General features: G+C 44.3%; 1 protein-coding gene across 27 annotated transcripts in view; it reads left to right on the top strand.

Annotated features, from left to right (window-relative positions):
* Positions 1–16457, top strand: part of AGAP1 (ArfGAP with GTPase domain, ankyrin repeat and PH domain 1) — a 254020-nt gene that overhangs the window by 155434 nt on the left and 82129 nt on the right. For all 27 annotated transcript variants that reach the window (XM_015867761.3, XM_085552896.1, XM_085552894.1 and 24 more), the window contains one exon: positions 3498–3666. In XM_015867761.3, the coding sequence (XP_015723247.1) occupies positions 3498–3666 (169 nt within the window). The remainder of the gene's footprint in view (positions 1–3497; positions 3667–16457) is intronic.

Here is a 16457-nt window from a genome sequence, read left to right as displayed (position 1 = left end):
TTATGACTTTCGGTGATATTTTAACAGTTTATTTAGTCCTAAAGATAATGGTCAATGGCCTTGAGTAGTCAAATTAACACCTCAGCAAGCCAGTATTTGAGCAAACCGCTAACAGTAACCTGGGGATGAAAAGCAATGAGAATCAATATAGCGAGTGTATTTTTAGGGGTTATTGATTGATTGATGCATTCCATCCTTAACGTGGAGCAGCAGCATTGCCCCACAGCTGACTAAGATGAAGTTGCCAGTCGCTGATAACTGTAGGCCATCACCTGTGCAGTGTTTTACAGGCTGGGAGATAAGATGGCAGCCTCCTACAGGCCTGGGATACAGAGACCGTGATCCGTAGTGCCGAGCTGTAGGAAGATGCTGAGTGCTTCCCTGCTTGTGCTGCTGCCAGCCATGGTGGTGAGGGTTGGTGGCAATGTGATGTGGTGCTGAGCTCACCCCCATGGGGTCACCAAGGCACCCCGCTCCCTATCCACAGAGCAGGTTGCCATGTTGAGCCGGGTTCTGTCAGCAGCCCAGAGCTCTGGGTCTCCCCGACACAGCTCTCAATTGCTAGCAGGTTTCTCTCATTGCACCTCATTTGCATCTGGGACATCAATTAGCATGTTTGTTGAGGCTAATTGAATGAAACTCAATCATAGCTCTTAATTGCTTGACTATGTGAAAAGAAATCACATTAATGCAGCTAATTAAGTGTATGGCAATAGATGCAACATAATTAGGAGCGAAATGTAAAAAACAAGAGCTGGCGAAGGTGCTGGAGCAGGGCGTGGGGATGCGGGCCCGCCGTGCTGCTGACATGTCTGGGGAGGGTTCCCTCCGCGGTGCCGCTTGCTTTTTTTCCTGCCTTGCTGAATGATGAACGTGGACAACTTGAGAAGAAAAATGCAAATGGCTTTGCAATTACTACTTTTTCAAGCTGTTGAGGGGCAGAAGATGGCACTTCTGGGGTGGCCCGCTGTTGAGTAGGCTCTAGGGACTTGTTAAGTGCTGTTTAAAAGTACTTGGCTTTGAATTACCCTCATGCCTTGTTAAAGGGTTTTTTCCCCTTTTTTCTTGGATCAGCATTTTCCACAACTAACATCTAGGGGAGTTATATCTGTAACATTTGCATATCAAAATCAGGCTTGCTGTCTTCTCTTTAACGCGGCATATTCCAGATGACAGCAAGACCCTCATCTGTTCTAATCTGATCAAACCATACATTGCACTTCTGAGGCCGCCACATTATTCTGTAGTTTTAACTTGTATTCCCCGAGTGCAGATCTGAAGGAGCACGTGCAAGGCTGGATGGCGCGCTGGCTGCAGGCTTGGTGCTTTCCTCTGCTCCTCCTCAGGGAACGCGGAGATTATCGCTATGCATCTTGCACACAATGAAAGAGTCTTTATTGTTTACATTTGATATATCCCTATAAATATTTAAGCTGACGTTAATACCTGCGTGGCATCTGTTCTGTTTGGGCACTTCCATATAATAACGATGTGGCTGCAGCTCGTTTTGTTTCTTGCTTGCCAGCACCGACTGACTCCTGAATTGTTTATAGCTCACCTAAGCCCGTTTTACTCTCAATTAACAGCACTCTAATAACACCCTGTCACATCTCACCGATTGTAGCAGGGAAATTGAACGCCGTTCATCTGAAGATCTTGGGCAAAAATCTTCGTTATGAAATTGATATGGAATACAGGATTTTTTTATAAGGGAGATGATTGCTCCCTGTGTTGTGCCAGCAGTGATTTAGGTCTGGAGTCTGCTTTCAGTCTGTGCTGGTATTTACTTGTAAAATTGATGCCGTGGTTGTACATAGAGGCCTGTAAGCTGCAGATTTGGAACTGTTCTAATTAATATCTGTGTTCTTCTGTATAACCCCATGTAGTCTGACTAAATTTTGCCCTGGACACGTAAAGAGCTGGAAGATATATCACTGCCAGCAGGTCTTTGGTTGTGCAGGCACAGAGCATCACCTGGTTCTCTAGAGATCGGTCAAGTTCTACCTGAAAAGAAACCGTTTGCTACAGAACATTGTTCAAGAGGAATGTTACCTTGGTTTCCAGCTTAACTCAAGAGTCTATGCCAGTTTCTTTTCCCAGTCATTCGTTCACATTGCCATTTTCTTCTTGGGGCACATCCACCAACGTGTGTATTTTACAGCATATTTTATGTAGTATATGCCCTTCATTTCAGCATGTTGTACAACCTGTCTTGCGTTTCCTCTCCAAGCATCCAGTCTCTTTCCTTCAGTGTTTGTCCTCATGTTTGTTCCGTTTTCACTTATTTGCCTTCTGAAACATCAGTAGCCACAACAGCATGTGCTGGGAGGTGAATGTTTTCTTATTCGCCATCTCTACTGGAAGCATCTCTTCTGGTGTACCACAGGATTGCAGATTCAGTGGCTGTCTTACTTTAATGAACTGTCATTTGTCCTCTGTTAAAAAAAAAAAATACAACAAAAAAACCCAGGCTCATTTGCTTCTCTGTGTTCATCTGAAGAAGCCCACAGGCAATTTAGAGCGTGCAGCTGAAGCTGGGATGCAGAATCCCAAGCATATTCTTCCAGTGTAAAGATGAGCACAGCTCACTTTCTCCCAGGTTTCTTGGAAAACAGCAGCTGCAGCCAGTTGGCCATTGCCTTTATACAAGTTGCTGGATTTGCTTTTTCCCTCCTTGTGTGCTTTTCAAATGAGAATTACGAAAAGCCTTTTCCACTTCTGGCTTCCAACTTTTAGTGTGTTTTCTCTAATCAGACCTGATTTGCATAATTTTCTCCCTGCTGTGATTTTTTTTTTTCTCCATGTATGGAGGAAGGCTCATAATCTAAGGAGACAGTGTTGTAATTTCAGAAACCTTACCAGTCAGCCCATACCCTTTAATAACTTTGTGTTTGTTGATGAGCTTCAGCCAAATTTTATAGAGAAAGAAATAACTCCATATAACACTGGTGAAACAGAGAGGAATATGCAAACAAAGGCGGTCAACTTAGTCTTGTCATTCTCTTTGGACCTGGCAAAATTGCATTGTGTGGCTCAGAAGCAGCAACTCTGTGACTTCCCTCTTACTCTGCTATTTGTTGGAGGGTGTAGTAGTTCAAGGCTTGGAATCACAGAATCATTAAGGTTGGATAAAAGCAGTAAAATTAATCTCATCCAATCCCAACCCGCCCCGTTGTGCCCACTCACCACAGCCCTAGGTGTCACCTCTCCTGTGTTCCGGATGACCTCGAGGGTTGGTGACTCCACCAGCTCCATAAGTAGATGCCCACTGCAGCACCACTCTGTTGAGAAGAAATGGTTCCTAATGTCCAGCCTGAATTTTGCCATTACTAATGTGGACTGTATTACCTAGAAAATGGAAGGAGAGGGAAAACAATGTAGTGGATGACAGCAGGTACTGGACTGCATTCTTACTAAGCAGTGTTTCAATAGTTCTAATGCTTACAGAACTACCTGTTTGATTCTGGTTCTTGTGTTGTTTTTTTCCCTCTTACCAGGACTACATGCAGAACGTTCACGGGAAAGAAATTGACTTGCTGAGAACCACTGTGAAAGTTCCTGGAAAGAGGCCACCTCGAGCTACGTCAGCTTGTGCCCCCATCTCCAGTCCCAAAACAAATGGCCTTTCCAAGGACATGAGCAGTTTGCACATCTCACCGAATTCAGGTAACACCAGCCAAACAAGGGAAGAGCTGCTTTTCCAGTTGTGTGTAGGCAGTTGTCACGTATCCCTGGGATGGGAATTAGATTCATTATTTAAATATCTCAGTGACCACTACTGTGCAGCTTTTTAAGCTTTCTCTGATCTGGCCTCCACAAGTGATTCTCAGTTTCTGAGTAACTGTCAACGTCCATCTTTTATACTTGCTATGTTATACTTGCCAAAAGCCTACATGATTTCACCAAAGCCAGACTCGATGTGACCTTACTAGTGAGTCATTGAGTCTAATACTGTGCAAAAACAGGAGATATGTCATTTGAAAGGACTATCGTGGCTTCTTGGTGGCACCCACAGCACTTGCTTCCACCATTAGAAGGATGCATAGTTCTGGACATTCCAGCAGCGAGATTCTTCTGTAGAAGGCCATTTTATTTTCTTTATGGAAGGAGTTTATAGCTCTTTGTGAGCTCTAAATGAAGAATTTTATTGTTTGCTGAAGTACTTGTCCATACAGCTAAATGGATTTTAAAAATTGCTTTGAGAAAAACTGTTTAAGATGGTTTATTTTACAAAGCACACGGCTTATGCGAAACACATAACGGTATAGCGTTGGTATGGAGGTTTTGTCAGCATGTTTGGGATGACATCCATAAAGAGACAAGTGCCTTTTCTGGTTATGACTAACATAGGCATTTCCATCACAGGCTGACAAAACCATCCAAGCACTCTGCTATCTCTGTACAGTCAACATGGAGTAGGTACAGTCAGCAACTGTAGGAAGGAGCTTGGCAAGAGAAGTCCTGTCCAAGGGTCTTCTCTTGGGCAGTATGGTTATTTATGCTTCAGGCAATGGTGTGATCCTCTGCCTTTCTACAGGGCAAACTGCCCTACTTTAGGGGAGGAGTAAGGAGGATTTTCCATCCAACTTCAGATGTTGCACTTTGAGGTGAAAAGTTTAAATAAAAAATAATAATAATAATCCTTTTAGCTTTCCTTTGCTGCCACTGAGTAGACAGGTATAAACAACAGTTCTTACATTGCATGTTGTAGTAGTTGGGCTGGGGACCTGATGTGTCTGAAGGTGTGATTTCATCAGTCTTTTTTCAAGTTGTGACCTATGCCTGGAGAGGTGAGGAACTGGGGTTGTCACTGGAAGGGTTGATAGGACAAAGTTATTCGTGGCTGGTTCGTTTTTGATATTTTGCTTTCTAATGTAGATGACTGAGAGCAGGGGCTGTTTTTCAGCATATCCCATTACTTAGAGAGGAGAAGTGCTGGGCTGAGTCAATATAGCAGCAAAAAGATGTTTGCTTTTTGGACAGTTGAATGGCTTGAAACAGGCAGATATTATTTATTCCTTCAGAGAAGTAAGTTTTTGAAAACATATGCAGGAATACATAGTCATAAATTTTTTATTATGGTATTTGCATATTAAAGTTCTGAACTAATTGCTGCTTTCCAAGCATGTGAGAGAGTGCAACCAGGGAAAGAACCCGATCCCTTTATCATTACCCACTTGAATATCTTCACTTCCCCTCTTGTGTGGCTGATCTTCAATCTTAGGCAAGATCCTGATCTGCTTATTTTTGCATTACTTTCTTCCCTTAGATAAAGCAAATAGTGATGTAATAACAATGCTTTCAACCAACTACAGGGGTGGCATAATTGTTTGGATACGTCTTTATAAGTTCCTGGGGGCAGCAGTGAAGCTGGATGGTGTGTTCCCACCTTGCTGCTTGCTGCTTTGTGCCCACTTTGGGTGTCAGAGGGTGTGGAGGTGGCCAAGCCTTTGGTAAGACAGAAGGGTTGGTTCTGGTCTGTCCGGTGGTTGCATTTCTGTGCAGAGAGATCAGCTTCAAGAGAGGAGCTTTATTAGAAAAGCCAAGTGGTGTTTTCCAAGCTGTACTGAAATCAGTCAACAACTGATGGATCCAAGCAGTGATTACTGGAGGAATTACAGCAGATCAGGAGTATCCCCGGCAGCAGCTCAGCTGTGTGTCAGTCCTTATATCATTCTCAGTGCTCTCGTATTCAGGTAAGATTGAAGAGAGAGCTGCATTGCATGCAGTGATTTTAAAACACATTGGGTGTGTTAGTATCATAAAAAGACAAAGTTACAAGCTGTGCCTGGCTTGGCAGTCTGAACCTTCCCGTTCTCACATGCACTGGCGGTGCTTTTTATGCACAGGGGTCACGGCTTCTGTTCAATGGGATGCCCGGAGGTGCAGCTCAGCTCCCGGCGTGCCAGGAGGAGCCCTGGCATCCGCACTCATCTGTCACACAGCTAAAAATATTTGCAAATTATCCCTTGTTCTGTCTGTCATGCTGTCTCAGAGCGTTTTCTCAGTTGCCAGTACAGGCAAAATGTTGTCTTCGTTGTAAGTGATATTTTGAAACTGATGGCAGGACTGAAATTGTCTGTCACGATTTTGCTGTTGACAAGCTTATGTACAACAGATCTGCTGTGCCAAGGAGACTTGGGCCAAGCCCAGAAGAAATCAACATTTGCTCTTTTTATTAGCAAACATGCAATGTTCTCCCTGCATCGCATGGCACCTCACCCCTGGAACAGTGATGCTTTGTATTCTTCGGTGCTTTTGCCAGTGCAGACTTGGTATCTGGAAATATTCTTCATGCTTAGGATTGAGTGTTTGATGTGGTCAGGATTTTCCTTCTGCTGTCATGTATACAGGTAAGAAGATATGGTATTAGAAGAGTGCCAGTACTCAGTTACAGTGTCTGAGGTTGCTCCTGGAAATCAAGCTCTTAGCACATGGGTAGTGATAAGCATGGGCCCACTTGAAGCATTTCCCCACTGTTTCAGCCCAGTGAGGACCTTTCCCAAGGTACAGTGCTGTGTGACAGGAGCTTGGCCGTGTTGTTTGCACCTTGTGAGTGGCAGAACTTCAGCTGAGAACCAAGTGAGGAGTAACACAAGAAGTTTTCGGTACTGTGCTTTTTAAGACTCAGGTTGACCACTGTATGCAGGAATTCATACAAGACCAATAGTAGGCAGAATTAAGCTGATTAGGGAGGCGTCACCATTGAATTCAAAAGGGATCTACTCGGTTTCGGGGTGATATAATGGTCAAGTAGCAAGGGAAGGTTTGTCTCTTACATCTGTTAGCATAGTGTCATGTGCAAAAGAAGTTCCAGAGTCGTTCCTTGCACACGGAGCTTAGAGCTGCCTTGTGGCACCTCTCCGAACAGGATTGTTTTTGTGATTTAAAGACTGTTTGATAAACACAAGCATGTAACAGCCACCTCAATGACAGCGGCCTGATCTGTGAGTGTGTTTACATCCCAAACATCTGGAAGCAGCTCTCTCTGGGAGGCAGTCAACAACAAAAGCCAGGTTGCATCCTTTCCTGCAAGTTTCCATTTCAGAGGTGGAAGGGAAATAAACACCTGTTATGAGGGTATGTGAAGGAGAAGCTGAGATTACTGTTTTCTGCTCTACACTGGCACAAGAGCTGTGAAAAACCCATGTGTGTGCATGGTAGGGCAGTAACCAAGGTGAAAGGGAAGCAGCAGTGGGAGAACGCAGTATGTGTTGTGCTTGCTGTTAGGAAACAGATGATGAGCATAAAGTAAGGCTGTTCCTGTTGCTGCAAAGCCAAGCAGCTAGCTCACAAAAAGGTGCATTTACTCTGCCGGAATGTTTTGCCATGAAATGCTGAAAGGAAAAGCTGGCCTCCGGGCTTTCTTGTTTTCTTTGTGTTTGGGCTCTGTGTTTGAGATTGTGTGCCCACTGCTCCTAAGTCAGCACAGAGGGGTGGGGGCTGTCCCACATTTGTTGTATGCACATTGGAAATAGCAAATATTGAACTGGGGCTTTATGGAAGGTACCTGTCTCTGTTAACTTGGGAGAAATCTGTGAGCTGGGAAAAGGAAAGCTTGTTTCCTTTCATGCATGTTTCTAAATCTATTTTAGTTTTCAATCAAAGTTGTTGAATGTTGTTTAAGTAAATTTAATATAAACTTAAGTTAAATTTTGCACGTGCTAAACATGATTCTGTGGGTTTATTTCTCCTGAAGCATTTTAGAAGGAGATAACTCGTGGATTTGCTCAGTTCCAGATGCACTCAGCAGCTGGCAGTTCATCACAGCCGTGTTAGAGCCAGCAGCGTGCAGTTCAGCCTCTGGGCAATTCCCCCTGCCACTCCTCCATGGTCACTCCCTGCCCCTGCTCCACGTGGGTCCCTCCCATGGATGCTGTCCTTCCAAACCGATTCTGTATGTGTTTCCCATAGGCTGCAGCTCTCCAAGCACAGCTCCAAACCATAGGGCTACACACTGTCCCATAAGCCTGGTGTACCCAAAGCCTGAGCCACAGCGGGAGCTGCTGGTGTAGAAAGTTCACATCTAAAAATAGCATAGGCATAAATTGCTTCCTGATTAACAGTTCGTTTAAATAATTTGCTGCTATTAAACTTACTTACAGTAGTGAGCGTAGAGTATTTTCAGCATCCTAAGATGTGTTATCTGCACAGCCATCGTTAAGGATGTTAAAGGTTGTTATCTGCTAAGTGCGTGTGGCATTTCAGGCATGCCGGAAGAGCCACGTGTTCACGTTTTTATAAATGGGAGAATTTCCATTTGTTATTAATTGTGGTCATCTATCAAATCAGCACAGCGGTCGTTAAGAGATCTTGCTTTACACCCAAGTGCTTGGAATCAGGCTGAGTTGGAGTGGTTTTTCATATAGAACCTGTGGTTGCTGGTTGGTGCATTGTACTGGTTGTGTAGCGTGAGCTCAACCTGAAATATTTTGTGTGCTTGAACTTGAGAGTGAACTTCACAGTTCTACCACAGCTCACCAATGCAGATTCATGCTTACTTTTGGCATTAGTCATCCCAAGGCAGTTTTCCATTGGGTTGGCTTTGCTGTTAGTTCAGTGATGTACAGCTGTAGTGAGTGGGGGGAGAAATTGTTGCTTTCCATGTTTGGATGGGGAAAAAAGCCAGTCTCTGTGTTGGAGATTTCCCTCCCACCCCACTAGAGGGTGATCCCTCAAGGTCATCTTGTCCAGTTCATTCATGCCAGGGTTTGTGCTTTCTAGAAGCAGTTTGAGTTGTGTCTGTTCCATCAGATGAGGATAAAGGGAGTGGGGCAAACAGTGCCAAGTTAAGTATTTGATAATAACACTACCAGTGATAAATCTTGGACAGGCTGTGTTTGCTTGGGTTTTCAGGGCAGAAGAGGAGGAAGGAGACAAGGAGCTGTGTTACCATCCCTCCTTTCTTACAGGGGGTGTGGTGCCCATCTCTCCCGGTGATAAGCTGGGCAGACAGCAGGAACATGTCACAAACCTTTGTGTAGATGCCAGCCAACATGCAGGCGTTGCTCTGGCCGTGCCTGCTCTGCTCTGGTTGCTTTTACTCCTCCGTTTCACCATATCTGGAATATAAACCACAGCCTTGTGGTCTTGTCCATCTCGATGAGTTCTGATGCTGGCACGTGGCAATGCAAACCAGTTGGATGTTCAGACCTTTGCGAAATTGCTCGTTCTTTTATTTCCTCCAGTGAGTTTAAAATATTAAAGCCATCAGGAGGGTTGAAGCTGATTTACCAAAAAGGGGGGGGGAAAGGAGAAAGAGATTCACAAATGTGTTTTGAGTATTGAACTGCCGTTGACATCTAAAGTCCCAACCATGCTGTTTTCCTCCACACTTGAGCAATCAGGACATCCAGCAAACCCATAAAAAACCAAACTAATAGCATGAATATTCAGTGACCTAGAATACTAATTATTGTCATGAATATTAATGCGATCGGACTTGCTTTTTCCTCTTCTCTTTCTCTCTGGCTCTCTCTCTCTCTCTTTTTTTTTTCCCCACTCAGCCGGCTCTAAAGATGGGCCATAATGAGAGCATTTAGGAGAGAGAGCGCTCTCCGCCGTGACAGGGACCGGGGTAATAAGGAGAGCTTGATTAACGCCGCGCACTTGGGGGAGAGATGAGAAGATTCACGTGGGCCTGTTGTGGGGGAGGCAATGAGGCACCGGCGGCTGTGTTGCTGCTCCCTCAGATTAATGAGGCCTAAGAGTGCATTAGGAACAGTGACAAAGGTTTGATCTAATGGGCTCAGTCATTTTTCCTTTGAGTGACAGACGCACAGAAGTAATTGGCTGTGCAGAATGGCAGCTCATTGGCAGTACTTAAGGATACATTATCCCCGTTGTGTGGCCCGCAGAGGCTGTTTATCAAAACTGCTCACACTGCAGACATGCATTCACTTAAGCTGCTGTTACAGCAGCGAGGGCTGTATGGAAAAAAAGAAGAGACTAATATCACGTATCTATTGTCTCATTTCCGAAAATAAAGTTTCTTTGTTCCAATTTCCTAAGACTCCAGAAGGCATCTGAGTGCTCCCAGTCTTCCCTCCATCCTGGAGGAGGATCCGCATGATGCTTCCAGGGTGAAGGCCGGGTCTTCATCCCTGTGGGAAGGTTCCAGAGTTGCTTGGGTTAATCATACTCAGCTTCCAGGTACATCTGTTGGCAGGTGAGGTCCCCATCCACTTTCCACTTTTGTTATTATTAACTTCCACAGGTAGTCAGAGGTATGGGGAACATGCAGTGTCTCTGCCTCAGGCCCTGTGTGTGGTTGGTTTTACATGCGAGCAGCACAACACCTCAGAATTGGCTGATTTGCTGTGATTTGTGCAAAGTCAAATTCACAGTTATTAACAGGATTCACAAGCCAGTAACAGCAACACAAAGTAAACCGTTTATCAACGTGAAGTGGTCACCTCTGGGTCTTAAAGTTGCAGGCTTATAGCAAGCGAAGTAACCCCAAGCCGGACCCCCAGAAAGTGACACATCTTATTTATTACTTCTATTTGTTGAAAGCACTGGAAAAAATAGCATTGTGCCTGCTGGGAAGGGGAAACTTCCTGCCTATGAGACAGGTCTGGCATCTTGAGCAGGAGCACTTTGTGAAGATGTTGGGTTTAACTTCCTTTAGAAGAGATGTCTCCTCAGATGACTTAATTTTCCCCCACGCTTGCTGCATTGGCTTGGCATGCTCTGAGAATAATAGCTTTCCTCGTTATACTCCCAGCACCATTCCCTTCACTGCCAGGATGTTTCTTGGCATCGCCTTGTTTGTTCATTAGTGGTGACCCTTCTCGGTTTGCATGCTACTAAATCAAGCCCGGTTCTCAGAGGCTGCCCTGCCAGGCTGCGGGATGGAAGGTCTTCGTGCATTAATAGCTGCTTATCTTTGGGGAACTCACACAGAAAACAAATGCTTCTGGAATATGGTAACAAAGAGTGAAACCCACAAGTAAGTCATTTGCTGCCAGTGTAGTGAAGCTTTCAATACTGAAACCAGGGAACGCGTTTTGGAAGGATACCGTCATCACACTCTTTTTCTCAGTCCCATGTGAGTTGTCTCAAATTATTTTAGGTCCCCAACAAGCCCAAAGCAGAAACAATGTGCTCTTTGAACACTGCAGTCAAAGCTGTAGAAGTACTTGAGCAATCTATCCTGCATTAATAACCTCACTCAAGAACATGATTAAACAAGTTTGATCTCTCTGGCTCTTATTCCTCTGCTCCTCTCCTTGAAAACACAGCTTCTGTCTTGCCCTTCCATGCTGCTCAACTGGATCAGAAAAGGAGGATCTGTTGGGAGAGTAAAGTAAGTGGTTTAACCATTTCTCAGTGCTGGGCAAGAGAAACAGGATGTGTATTGAAAAGATGGATGCTGGGATCTGAGATAGCAAACCCAACAGAGCCGTTCCCAAATTCTCCTCAGTAAAAGCAGTTGTTCTTCCAACATTCATATTTGTTGGAAAGCAAAAGGCAAAGAAAGCAGAAGTGTCACCTCTTACACTTTGAGCTGCTCCTTGTGAAAGTTGTGTTCACTGGGAAGATTTCTGCTCAGCTTTGGCAATTAATTCAGAAACTTAACACGGAATTGAAGAAAGGGGTAGGGGAATACTCTTCATATTTCTGCAGCTAGCAGAATGGCCTCTTTCTCTTTCCTTTTTTACCCTAATGCCTGAAGAAACTTCAGGGAGCACTGTTGGGTCTGGTTTTTTATCAGGCAACCAACTGCTGGTCTAATCTACTTGCAGTGCCTTTTATGAATTAGAGGGCATTTCAAGAATACGCAGTGTACTTGCAACATAAATTGACCCAACGTGATTTGAAACAATTAACCCTCTGATATCAAGAGTCAGGATTTCCTGACCCACAACTCTAATGTATTTTTCATTAGTTCTAACAGCTGGTGAACAGAGCCCTCTGGCCTTAAGAGGTTTATTTCTTTTTTGGAAGAGAAGCTCATAGTGAGCATGAGGAGCATAACACAAATAAAACGTGGTCACAGTGAAAGCGGAGCAATAGCGTAGTTCATCCAATTCAGTCTTTTCCTGCCACTGTGCAACCATTCTCTACAGGACTCGTGCTGCTGCTTCAAGAAAAGATAGAGTTCTGCTTCGCATCTTCTGCAGTGTCTGCTTGCCTCTACATTCAAAAGCATTGGTTGCATATCTGAACCAAACTTCTTGCAACTGAGCGGCTTGGTGGGAATTCATCAGTCTGTATGCAGCAATGAATGGAGGTCATCCGCATGTATTTAAGGCTCTTTTCTCTCAGTTATTGTTGTAATTAACGGGCGGCGTAGTTGGTGAAGGCTTAAAGTGATGCATCCATTGAAGTACCTGCTGCCTGGTGGTGATGCACCGTATTATTTTTGTTATGTGGAAAGTATACCAAGAGGAATTGCTGAAATGCTGTTTGTGGTCCTGTTTTGTTAAAAGAAGAACATGGCAAAAGCCCAGAATGCTTTGTTGTTCTTGTTAAGCAGGTTACTGGAGATGTTTATCCTGAAAATGTCCCCTGCTATGCAGACAGGCTGAGGGAACGGGGCTTGTTCAGCCTGGAGAAGAGAAGGCTCTGGGAACACCTCATTGCTGCCTTCCAGTACTTGAAGGGAGCTTACAAGCAGGAAGGAGACTGACTTTTGATGTGCTCAGATGGTGATAGGAAAAGGGAGAATGTCTTTAAACAAAAGAGGGGAGAACCAGGTTAGATGTTAGGAGGAAACTACATACTCAGAATGCGGTGAGGCACTGGCACTGCTGCCCAGAGCTGTGGGTGCCCTATCCCTGGAGCTGTTCAGGGCTGAGTGGGATGGGGCCATGGGGAGCCTGAGCTGATAGAGGCAACCAGCCCATGGCAGGAGGATAGAACTAGGTGAGTTTTAAGGGCCCTTCCAACCCAATCCATTCTACCATTATGTGATTCTGTGATAAGAAAAGCTTAAGTAATTCCTTCTGTGCACAGGAAATCAAGATATGCCCAGCCCTCTGTGTGTGTTTCCAGCAGCCTCTTATATTTGTGCACGTTGCATTCATCTGCCTAATTCCTCTTATGTTGAGTCCATTGTTTTTACTTACTGTTTGTGGCTATTTGCACTGAATAGATGGAGTATAAATGTTAGTATGTGCACTTTCACTTTCTTCAAAGGCTCTTCTATTGCCCAAACTTGGAGATTACTATGAATCCTAATTTGGGTAGTTTTAATAGAGCTTAATTGTTTGAACGTTTTTGTGAGCATGATCATAACAGGGTATTTTATAATATCAGAAAATAGAGTTTTAATAAAGCTGTCTAGAGCTAGAAAGAGGAACTCTTCCTTTGATGCTCCTTTGGTAGATGAAAACATTTTTGTTCAATAGGAGACCAGCATCTTTTTTTTTCGCTCATTTGAGACCAGTTCTGGCAACATACTGATATTCATTCAAATATAAATGCCATATTCACTTTGAAATGCAAATTGTTTAAAGAAAAATAGCATATGGTAGAGGTAAGTACCTTTTCAAATCAGCTCCTACACTTTAGGGATGTGAGTACAGCTAAAATTATTCTTTGGAAAGAATCTGGAGCCTTTGACACATTGAAGCTTGAACTAATCAAGGCCTCCCAGTAAGCATATACACATATCCATATCAAGGAAACAGTGCTGAGAATACATGGATTAGCATAGTAATTTAACTGCCCCCTGCTAATCAACTTAAGCGACCAGCTGATGCATATATGATGTATTTGAAGAGGCACTCTTTCAGAACTCCAGAGTGGGCCAAGTAGCTGACCGTGGATTTCATGGTAATGTTGAGTTATGTATTGATCTCTCTCTGCCTACATACAGATAGGTATTAATAGATTGGGAGATGTGTGTGTATGACATGTACAGCTGGGGCAGACAGCAGATGCAGAATGCATAGTTAATTGTATGAGCTTCATAGAAAGGCTTTGTACACCTACCTCAGCGTAGAAGGTTTGTGTTTCAATGAGTGTTGTTGGCTTACTATTTTTATCTGTCTGGCTTGTATGCTAAAAGTCTGAGGTGATTTCTGCTGTTGAGGTTTCATCTTTGAGCAAAAATGAAGTACTGTTGCATTGCACTGTGGAGGAGAGGAGGTCACCCAGAGGGTTGTGACACACTGGCACATGATGCCCAAGGAGGCTGTGGTTGCCCCATCACTGGAGGCATTCAAGGCCAGGCTGGATGTGGCTCTGGGCAGCCTGGGCTGGTGGCTGATGGCCCTGCATACAGCAGGGCACTGAAACCAGATGATCGTTGCTGTCCTTTTCAGCCCAGGCCATTCTATGTTTCATTCTGTGACTGGGGTTTTCCTGTTGCAGAATGGACCAACCATAGGACTGTTTGATAGAAGCCCTGTGCAGCAAGTGTGCAAGAGCAGCAGGTGGCTTCCAGTTCTACTGAGACAACGCAGCTGCATGCATGTCTTGAGCTTGCTGCAATTAGATTGAGAAGCAGGAAGCAGATTCAGAGATTGAATTTTTTTTAATAGAGCTGTAACTAACAGCTTTGTGCTGGAGCGTGTCCATTCCTACTACACAAGAGCAGGTTGTACTGTGTGATCTGTAGGTCAGCCCACAGGCAGGGCCACCAACCTCCACGTTTAATACCACCCCAGGCTGTCCAGGGCCCCATCCAGCCTGGCACTGAACACCTCCAGGGATGGATGAGGCATCCACAGCCTCTCTGGGCAGCTGTTCCAGCACCTCACCACTCTCATAGTAAAGAACTGCTCCCTGACTTGCACGCTCTGATGCCCTGAGAAAATCTTAGTGTCTGAAAGAAAGTGGAATGTAACCTTGAGTTGATGGTATGGCGAGGGGGCAAACTGATAGCAGGGTTATCAGACTGGCAGCAGAAGGAGCTGAGTTGGGTTGCATTGTGGATCAGTAAAGTATAAAAAATGGGACTTGGCAGCTATTTGTTGCTAACAGCCCATACCTTTCACAAATATGAAATGGAAAAAGGATTCCTATTTGGTTTACGCTTCCTCAACAGATGAATGTCATAACCTGGGCTGCAGAGCTTCGGAAGACGGCATTAAGCTGACAGCAACGCCTTTGGTGCTGACACGATGATGTCGAAGTCTAGATGTTATGCCAGGTGTCCAATTGAAACTTGAGATTTGCATCCTGGTTGGAAAGTGACCGGACACCTCTCTGTTAGGAAATTAAAAAGTAATTGTGAACTGGACAAAAGCTGTCAATGTACAAACATTGGTGTTAGCAATTCAGCCACCCAGCACAGGGTAATGGGGACACATCAGGCAGAGATGCCCGGTAATTGTGTTCCATTTTCCCATGATACCTGGGAAATGCTACATCTCAGCTTTCACATACCAGCTTTCTCCTTCGTGATCTTTGTTACAAAGCTTCTCCTGCAGGAATTCATCAAATGTAGCTTCCCATTTTACACGGCACAGGATGAAAGATAGCTACAGGCTGGAAGTGCATGTTTGCAGCTTTACTCTTATGTCAGGCAGGGTGGATGCTATTTGTCAGCAGCATGATGGGGGGAGGAGGCTTGTGTGTGTTTCCCAACAGGAGACCTAATTGTTTGTGAAAAGTAAGTTGCTTCCAAAGCCATTTACTGCTGATATTCTCAAGGTGCAGGAGCAGAAATGAAGCAAAACTAAGAGTTTGGATTGATCTGTCATTTCTAAGTTTGATTTGATAAACTGAGTTAATTGCAGACTTAAAGGCTAACATACAGATTAGGAAGCAAGACTAGGAAGAAGTTGGTAACTGCTGTAAGCTCACATAAAAAGAAATAAAGGAGCCGTAGGGATCTCTTTGGCTTCCATCACAGGTTCACAAGCCATCCAGGTGAGGAAAAGAAGCCATTTTTCTACTTAAATGTATCAAGATGTAAATTGATGAAAATGTTTTGAATGGATTGGGAATGCAGTGTAGCCTCTCAGCTTAGAAGGCTTAGTATGGTTTTGCTTTGAGATTGAAAAAAGGGGAAAACAGAGTCATTGGCAAAGCTCTGGAAGTGCTGGTTGAAAGGAAGCTCCAGGGGTATCTCTGCCATCGTGGTGCTTGGAGCAGGGCTGTGAGCGCTGCTGGGTGAGTCAACCACTGACCTCCTGCTCACCAGACTTAACCAGCAACTCAGAAACCTCATGTTAGTAGAGCTTGGACCATCTTGGATCATTTCCTGTTCCCTAACAAGCTTAGGACATTGTGCCGAACTGCATGGTGTCTGTGTTGGCCTAAATCCCAAGATCCTGAGCTCAGGATCTGTCATTCACATCAGCCACTCCCTTCATTGAAATTATTTATCCATGTCCATAGGTTTTCTGGGTTGTGAGAAGCAGAAGAATAATTCTGCTGGTGAGCATCAGCAGCACCACTGAAATTCATTTGGTAGGAGCTATGTCTTAGAAGAGAACTGACAATATGAAATGTCAGCTTGTGTTTTCATTTAGTATTGCAACTCCAGAATGTTAGGCCGT

The sequence above is a fragment of the Coturnix japonica genome, chromosome 7 (assembly GCF_054131305.1).
Source record: "Coturnix japonica strain WE chromosome 7, WE-NBRP24, whole genome shotgun sequence".
NCBI lineage: Eukaryota > Metazoa > Chordata > Aves > Galliformes > Phasianidae > Coturnix > Coturnix japonica.
The sequence above is the reverse complement of the archived record's forward strand: the minus strand, read 5'-3'. Positions and strand labels throughout refer to the sequence as shown.